General features: G+C 43.5%; 1 protein-coding gene across 1 annotated transcript in view; it reads left to right on the top strand.

Annotated features, from left to right (window-relative positions):
- The window catches only part of poldip2 (polymerase (DNA-directed), delta interacting protein 2), a 12,962-nt gene extending 7,441 nt beyond the window's left edge, over window positions 1-5,521 (top strand). The window contains exons 2-11 of the mRNA XM_031877800.1: window positions 255-330; window positions 553-650; window positions 730-829; window positions 1,165-1,240; window positions 1,473-1,580; window positions 2,449-2,585; window positions 2,723-2,749; window positions 3,278-3,403; window positions 3,682-3,761; window positions 3,888-5,521. Coding sequence (XP_031733660.1) covers window positions 255-330; window positions 553-650; window positions 730-829; window positions 1,165-1,240; window positions 1,473-1,580; window positions 2,449-2,585; window positions 2,723-2,749; window positions 3,278-3,403; window positions 3,682-3,761; window positions 3,888-4,002 — 943 coding nt within the window. The 3' untranslated portion in view covers window positions 4,003-5,521. The remainder of the gene's footprint in view (window positions 1-254; window positions 331-552; window positions 651-729; window positions 830-1,164; window positions 1,241-1,472; window positions 1,581-2,448; window positions 2,586-2,722; window positions 2,750-3,277; window positions 3,404-3,681; window positions 3,762-3,887) is intronic.
- The last annotated feature ends 3,345 nt before the right edge of the window (window positions 5,522-8,866 follow it).

The raw sequence follows: 8,866 nt of genomic DNA, 5'->3' as shown, positions 1-8,866 counted from the left end.
CGTCTCTACGTCACTCCTCCTCAGTCCAAATATGGTCACTTCCTGTTTACTGGTTGCAAAAAGCCAAGATAGCGACGACCAAAACGACAAACTCAAGGCTTCAGAACATCAGTCCACAAACCAATGAACGATGTCACAACGACTACGTCCACTTCTTATTTACAGTCTGTGGTGCTTTTCTTTTGAAGTTGGTTTCTCTCACACGTGCACAGCGTCCAGTGTGTCATGGTGTTGCCTGTGTTTGGCAGGAGCAGGCCCGAAGGGAAGATTTTGGAGACGGTGGGAATGTTTGAGGCTGTGAAGCAGCACGGAAAATATGAAACTGGACAGGTGAGTCTCTCTGTCACCAAACACCTCCAAGAGGCCAAACCATCTACGGCACTATATCACACGAGTCTATATTAGAGTCTTTAATACTGTTTTCAAGTATCTTTTTGTTTTGTTATGATGGCACATTTGCTCGATCCTGTCAAGTGAATGTAATCAAATTTTCTGCTTTATTAAACCTCCTGCTGATATAATCTCACTGCTTGTTGTTTGCCCCCCCCCCAGCTGTTTCTTCACAGCGTGTTTGGCTACAGAGGCATCGTGTTGTTTCCTTGGCACGCCCGACTCTACGACAGAGACATCACGCCTCCCTTGACCGAGAGGTAAACCTCCGGCTGAAGGACTTTGTTTTGTGGTTAAAAACAAAGATTTATTTTTGTCTCTGTCACCGTCTTGCTTCAGCAAACCTGATCCTCCGGGAGCCCACGGCTCCAAGGAGGTGAAGGGGAAGACTCACACCTACTACCAAGTCCTGATCGACACCAGGGACTGCCCTCACATAGTAAGTCGCTACAGCAGCATGTTCTTCCTTTAGGACCAGCTGCTACCTTTAAAGCTGCTACCCTCGTATCTCTACTATGTCCCAGGACCCTCGTATCTCTATTATGTCCCAGGACCCTCGTATCTCTATTATGTCCCAGGACCCTCGTATCTCTATTATGTCCCAGGACCCTCGTATCTCTAGTATGTCCCAGGACCCTCGTATCTCTGGTATGTCCCAGGACCCTCGTATCTCTGGTATGTCCCAGGACCCTCGTATCTCTGGTATGTCCCAGGACCCTCGTATCGGACGTGTGTCGAGTCGCTGTGTGACTTTTCTTTTGTTGTGTTTGACAGTCTCAGAGGTCCCAGACGGAGGCAGTGACGTTTCTGGCCAACCACGACGACAGCAGAGCCCTGTACGCTATCCCAGGTATGCAGACTGGTAAAGAGACGCCAGACCACCGGCATGTTGACCGCACAGTACTGTCACGTGTGTCACGCGTCTAACGGCTTTGAATCGGGACATTATCATTCTACCGTTTTTAATTCTACTCAAGTATAAAACATTCAGATTCCCGTCTTTTATAGAATATGAAACTTTCCCTTTTCATGTGTTTTACAGTCGGCTTCATCCCCGTGTGTGTCCGTTTTCGCTCCTTCAGGTCTGGACTACGTGAGCCACGAAGACATCCTGCCCTACAACTCTGCAGAGCAGATCCCAATCCAGCACGAGCTGTTTGAGCGCTTCCTCATGTTCAACCCGGCCAAATGTAAACATCGTTCCTCACACAAACCTTTAATGCCTTATGAAATACTGATATCACGATTAACCGGAATATTTCTAATCTAGCTAATGAAGCAAAATATTATCATCAAACTATTTACTTTTACTTTGTTCATGTCATCAAAGGAAGCTTGTTTTTCTGTGGCTTAGGATGCTCATGTGTCATAGGTGATGGGAACACATATTTTATTTGGGCCACAGCGCCCCCTACACATTTTACAATGAGCTGCCCCATCGCTACGTTCCTCCTACATGTATGAAAGTTTGTTTGCACATGGAGGCTTAAAGAAAAGTCTCTTGGGACTCTCTCAGACGTCCGAGCCAGAGTCGCGCCGGCACCCCCGACGTGCAGCAGGATGAGAGTGCGTGTTCATCTCCGCTCGCAGCTTTAATTATTATTAATTTACTCTAGGCCGTTAACGAGCAGCACTAAAACTTTATTTCACTCTATGATGGTTAATCTGTGTAATTACTCCACGGTTCACACGACTCTTTGGTCATTTTCTATATCCGAAATGCTCCCACACTGTCGATTTAAGAGATATAAGGCTGCTATGTTAATTGCTTCTGACATTTAACGCTTCAAGTGAGTGACACGACTCTGACGCACTCAAAACAAACCAGCTCTCGCACACAACGTGTCACAGGACAACCATGCAGCAAACAAGACACCATAGATGGAGTAGCTTCTTAACCGTGATTTATGTCTTTTAAAAGATATCATCACCCATTATATTCATAAGAGAATGTTTTTCCCTGATCTACAAGTCACCGAATCGTTGACATTAACGGTTTGCGTTGTTGAAGAACTGTGTTCTCCGTGTCCATTTCTTTGCTCCGTCGTCGTCCTGCAGCTCCTCCGTTCACAGCCAGAGACACCCTGAAGGCGTGGCAGGAGAAGAACCACCCCTGGCTGGAGCTCTCGGACGTCCACAGGGAGACCACAGAGAACATCCGGGTCACCGTCATCCCCTTCTACATGGGCATGAGGGTAAATCACCAGAGTAACTTACCGCGTCGCATGGGGGCCATTTTGGCTCTGATGATCAAAAAACCCCGTTTCCTGTTGGCTTCTTGTAGCCGTTTTTTGTTCTGTAGATGCTAATAGAAAGTCTTTGTTGTTCTCAGGAGGCCCAGAACTCCCATGTCTACTGGGTGAGTAGTTGTTTTTATTATCTGTCACTGTGGGAATGAACACCAGTTGGGAGCTTTAAACATGTCTGTGTCAGCAGAATCTATTTAAAGGCTTTAATGGCTTTAGTATTAATATTAAGAAAACATTGCAAATTAAATATATACAATATTACAATTAACTTGTGGTACGGTACGTACCTCAGTTTTTGGGAAAACAACAAAAAAAATCCAAAAAATGTTTTACTTTGAAAAAAACGAGACTAATAAATAAGTCTGTAAATGTTAATTATTAGACTGTCTGGGCTGCAGCTTGTACTCATTTAAACTGAGCACATGTGAACTCCGGTGCTGAAGCAACAAACTAATGTTTTAAATCTGTATCCAGTGGGGTCATATGTATGTATGCATGTATGTATGTATGTATAAATGAATATTAAAAAAAAAATGAGGTCACAGGGCATAATGTACTGAACGTTTCAGTTGGCGTACACGTGTTATTACAGGTGTTATTACACCTCTAGTACCGACATGTCTGTCGTCTTCCTGCAGTGGCGCTACTGCATCCGTCTGGAGAACATGGGCAGCGAGGTGGTCCAGCTGAGAGAGAGACACTGGAGGATCTTCAGCCTGTCAGGAACCCTGGAGACGGTCCGAGGACGAGGAGTCGTAGGCCGGGTTAGCGCGCACACACACACTTTAATTATCACAAATGTATGGGAACACATAAGTTACTGTTAAAAGGTTGTTAGCTGCGCCGCTAGCTACAGGGCCGGGTATCTGTATCGATAACTTTAAGGTATTTTTTTGATTTTTTTTTGATTATTTTTTTTGATTATCATTTATTTAATTTCTTTTTATTTTTCCTTTATCTTTTTATCATTGATTATTTCTGTGTTTAAAGTCTATCTAAACGCTGCGTGTGAACTCAGACTGATCTTGTGTTTCGCTCTCAGGAGCCGGTGTTGTCTAAAGAGCAGCCGGCCTTCCAGTACAGCAGCCATGTGTCTCTACAAGCCCCCAGCGGTCACATGTGGTGAGTCTACCGTCACTAACCTCTCTACTAACGTCACTACTACGTCACTGCTACGTCTTCTCCTCACGCTTCTTCCTCCAGAGGCTCAAACATCTCCGTCCTCTCTTCTTCTTCTGTTGTTTTTAGGGGGACGTTTCGCATCGAGAGGACCGACGGCTCCCACTTCGACGTCCGCATCCCTCCCTTCTCCCTGGAGAGCAACAAAGACGACAAAGCGCCCCCCGCTGGCTACACATTCTAACTGCGAGTAGTCGCCTCCCACCTGCAGGGGGCCCCGCCTCCTCGTCTGGAACAGCTTGTCAGGTGCTGCAGAGGGAAAATATAGCGTTTAATAGATCATCCAGCAGAGAGACGTCATCGATTAACTGACATGAGGTGGAGACATTATCGACAGTTCAAGAGACACGACGCAGAGAAGAGAGAGAGGGAGGAAAGGAGGGGGGAGGGAGGGAGATATTTTGTTTTTTATTATCGAGGGAATCTTTCCTGCTGGGTTCATGAAAAGAGCAACTGCAACCGAGCTTCCACCTCCAGTTGGATACTTCCAGTCTAACATGTTACTTTCTCCTCCGAGATGTTCTCGTTTGAATTTATACAAACGCACGACTCGTAGCTTTCATCCCGACCCGGTTTATGTTTCTCATCATACGTCCATCACGGTTTAGTTGCGTCAGGTTGACTTATGAGCTGCTTATTGTGTGCAAGTTATGTTTATTTACAACATTGAAGCACACTGGATGGAATCCGTCACATCAACAGAAAAGACTCGTCAGAATTAAACCAAATGTCTGATTTAAAACGTAATATATTTTATATATTTACCTTCGTGTGGTTTAGTGGATCTCTGGCAGCAGTTATAACTTCTACAGTCTGTGTGAGGAGGTCTGTCTCCCTCATCAGCTCCTTTCTCAGGTACAGTACATACTTTATAGTTGTACTTTTAGTTCTCTGATAAAAACGCTGATTACATGTTTAGTGATCACACAAAGAGACAACTTGGTTTTTAGACGCTTTAGGAACAAAAGGTGTTAAAAATCTACATCTGAGTAAATATTCTACAGGATGTTCAACCTTTTAGTTTCTTTATGATGCATTTAATTCTTTACAGATTACAGTTTGTGGCGTTTTGTCGGTTACACTCGTCGTCTTCTTGCTTCTTCACGGTTCCTTTTGTTTGTTCGTCTTCTGGGGTTTTAGAGAATAAAACAAAGAACAATACAGAGTATAAACAAAGCCTTAAAACACGTCACATCTTCACCTCACACTGACTCAATGCAACGTATAAAACCAGTAAAGGGAGTGATTATGTAATTATAATTTATAGTGTTTAGATCATCCATAATTCCATCTTCTGTGACTCAATGCTGTAAAAGATCAAACTAACAACTCAAGGATGGGGGGGGGGGGGGGGCTTTCCTTTTATAAGCAGTGAACTGTAAATGTTGACAAAGAAAAGAATCTTTCGTTTGCCGTAAAGAAGGTGAGATTCAGCTCTTAGTTAATAACAAATGCAGCAACCATGAAGTCATTAAAGCAAGCCGAAGTTAAGAGGTTTGTGTTTTAAAGCAGACGGAGGGGTTCGTCCTGGATGTCGTTGCTTTTTAATCTGTTGACGTCTCTCCGGTTAACGAGAGGAAAGAAACTAAACATCGTTTTTGTTTCGATAAGTGATTTGAAGCAACTGGTGGTTGAAATGCTACTGTAAATAGAAATGTAATTAAAGGCAAAACAAACAAATAATAAACCTTTTTTGAAAAGTACATCTTGAAGTTTCTTGTCTATTTATATTCGGTCTCAAACATGCTCCTGTGAGGTCAATATAAGTGTGGAAAATGTGTTTTTATCTGTTGAATGAGCTTTAATTTGACTTTTTGTTGAACACTCATAAGCAGAAACACAGTATATCCTCTTCATGTACTGTACTGTACTACTACAAATATAAATATAAATAAGTTTATATACTCTGAACAGCCACCAGCAGGGGGCAGTGTAACCCTCTCCTTGTCTACACATTGACCTCTAGTGTATGAAGCATGTGATCACATTTACTGCATTGAATAAATATGAAAAGTTTTGTCTCAGTTTTAAAATGATTTCTCTCTAAATGTTGACTCAGTCTGGTGAAAGTGCTTCACATAATAATCTATCTTATTACATATTAAAAATTCACAAAAGCATTTTAAATGAACAGGTAAGTGACAAAGTTCCTTCTTTGTTCTTTACTCAATAGGAAAAAATAACTGCTTAAAAGACTCGAGGCCATTTATAAATTTAAACTTTTAAAATCTTTATTTAATTTCAATGCATTGCGTTGACAATGTAACGGATCTTAAGAAGCATTTAAAAAAAAAAAAAAAGTACAATAAACATTAAGTACAATCAATCGCACCAATTCCATTAAAGAAAGCAGGAAAATAACATCAAAATATAGTAAAGACAATAATGATAAAAGAAAATCTGTAGAGATTATGTGACCTACTTCTGCCTCAATATGCTAGCTAGCATTAATCAATTAGCCTAATTTATATTGTAGATGTTCTTTTAATTGATAATTGTACAATAAACTATATGCTGATTTTACTAAGACGACAAGATCGTAAACAGTACAAATCATCTCGACAATATATAGATACTTTATTAATCCCGCAAAGTAAAACATTAAATATAAAATGCACAATATATACCATGAAATATAATATTAAATTGACTAATAGTGCAAAGATTTCACTAAAACAACAAATATAATGCGGAAAATGAGCAAACATTCAAACGACGCCTTACTTAATGTAAATTGGCACGTGGCCTGTTTAGAGAGCGAAACGACCGTAAACTTTTTGTCGGCGCTCGCGCTCCTCTCCCCGCCCTTCCCTTCCATCACGTGCACTCGCTGCGCGCGCCCACCATTCAGTTGAACAGGAGGGTGAAACGTACAATTCAGTCCCAGCAAAAAAAAAAGGACCGAGGGAGCACCTCGGAGACGGCCGATGCGTCTGCGTCCTGCTCCGGGAGCGGAGGGAGGATCCACCTTGGAGAAGGACGAATGTGTTTTTGTTTCAGTGTGTGCGCGAGGAAGGACAGGGCAGCGCGTGCAGGGAGGAGGAGGGAGGAGGGAGGAGAGGAGACAGCGGTGATCTTGCAGGAGACGTAAACATTGCCATGCCCTGCTTCATGCACCACCTCCTCGGATGCGTTTCCTCCTCCGTTGGGCTTTAGAGGATAACAGCAGAGGAGGTAACGCGGTTGTTTGGAGGTAAATATATATTTTTTGGAGATGGTGGTGAAGTTGTTCTCGGGATAGGAGGTCTGCAGACTCTGCACGCAGGAGAGGAGTCCTGCGTCCTCCTGACTTTGCTGTGTCCGTGGTTTTTTCTTATTGCGGCCATGCTGCACGCAGCATCCTCCGACCTGAGCTGCACCCTCCAGGATTACCCAACTTCACCCAAAAACTGTCCCTTGTGTACTTTGGAGCCATTTACTCTTCTGTGACTGGGGGATGATGAACATTCTTGTCGTGCAGTTTGGATTTGTTTTGCTCCCAGCTGCAGACACTCAGATGAGCAAAGTATCCCAAACACTGATCAGACCCGGATGTGCGTGACTGCTTGAGTTTCTCTTCACAGTTAAAGTTTACTGCAGCACCCAATGGGTGCCAAGCAGACCAAGGGCCAGGAGCCCGGAGGGTCCAGCCCCCAGCACGGCTGGAGGCGAACGCCCACCAAGGAGCGCGGTGGCGGCGGCGACATCTTGGCCTCCCTCATGCTGAAGTCGGGGGACCGGCTGAGCCGCGGCGGGTCGACGCCGCCGCCTTACCAGCGGCGCATTGGCATGATCCAGGAGATGATGCTGATGGCCAAGCAGGGCAAGCAGGACGAGGCCACGGAGATGCTCAAGACACTCCGACAGGTATAGCAGCTCAGTGTGTGTGTGTGTGTGTGTGTGTGTGTGTGTGTGTGTGTGTTTGTGCGTGACGCTCTCAGGGGTCACAAGATCACCACAAGCATCCCTTCATTCATTCATTCATTTTCTCTGTGTTGATGTCATCACCGGATGCAGAAACAGAAACCAGACTCTCAGACGGACTGTTGACTCGATGACTTTTAACTGAATCAGCGTTTGATGAATTGAGCTCTGCTGCACTGGTCGGCCTTCAAATATGTAATGGGAATCACCAGAGGCCCTGATACTTAAAAGTTACTACGAGGAACTTCCATTTTGTGTTGATTCTGTCGCCCCCTGTGGACTAACGTGGTAGTGTGTCTGAGCACCAGACTCCCTTTAGAAAACCTCTCATGTTACTGCAGCAGGGTCTGACATTCTGCCCCTCTCAGTCCTGGTTCTGGTTCTCCCGTGCCTCCCTTCCCTCCAGCGGGTCCAGCAAGACGTCCTGAGTCTGGCTCCCAGCGGGGACCGATGAACTTGATTTTTGCGCCGAATCCGAACCGGCGGCACAGATGAATACCTCTATAAAAACAGCCAATCTTCTCTCTAATGGACTCGTTTACTTATTAGACTGAGACTGTTTCACAAGCAGTTTAAACTTCCTCAATTACTTAGTAACTTAAATTCACGATACGTTATGCGATTTTAAACATTTTTAGTGAAAAATTGCTATTTGTTACCTTTTTTGTTTTATTTATTACTAAGATAAAGTTTTCACTTGGTTCATCACGCTTAATACATTTTTCCAGTAGACTGAGAAAGCAAAATGTTTCATTTGCATTTACAATAATAATAGTTTATATAATAACATATAGATCATTTGTGTCCATGTACAGATACAATACTGCTTAAATATCTCTATTGATTTTTCTCTCCACCTCTAGTTGCTACGATTTATAGCCTCTCTACGTCTTTCAAGACATTTTTACAGCTCTCTGCTGCTGCTGTCGCTGCTAAAACAAGAAATACCACCAGTTGAATTGGTCGGATTTGTAGAAGCTGTAAAGAAAAGGAGGATCTGATCAATTATGCAAAGTTAATCTAATATGCGATTATCATTTGGGAGGAGATGGAAATGGAGAGAGAGGATAAGAGTGAAGACGCAGCTATAAGCTCTCATCCCCGTAGACAGAACTGCACACAATCCATATGCTGCTGCTGTTTAT

This window comes from Anarrhichthys ocellatus, unplaced genomic scaffold (genome assembly GCF_004355925.1).
Source record: "Anarrhichthys ocellatus isolate YVR2014 unplaced genomic scaffold, GSC_Weel_1.0 scaffold149, whole genome shotgun sequence".
In the NCBI taxonomy this organism is placed as follows: Eukaryota; Metazoa; Chordata; class Actinopteri; order Perciformes; family Anarhichadidae; genus Anarrhichthys; species Anarrhichthys ocellatus.
This window is presented reverse-complemented; position numbering and strand designations above follow the sequence as displayed.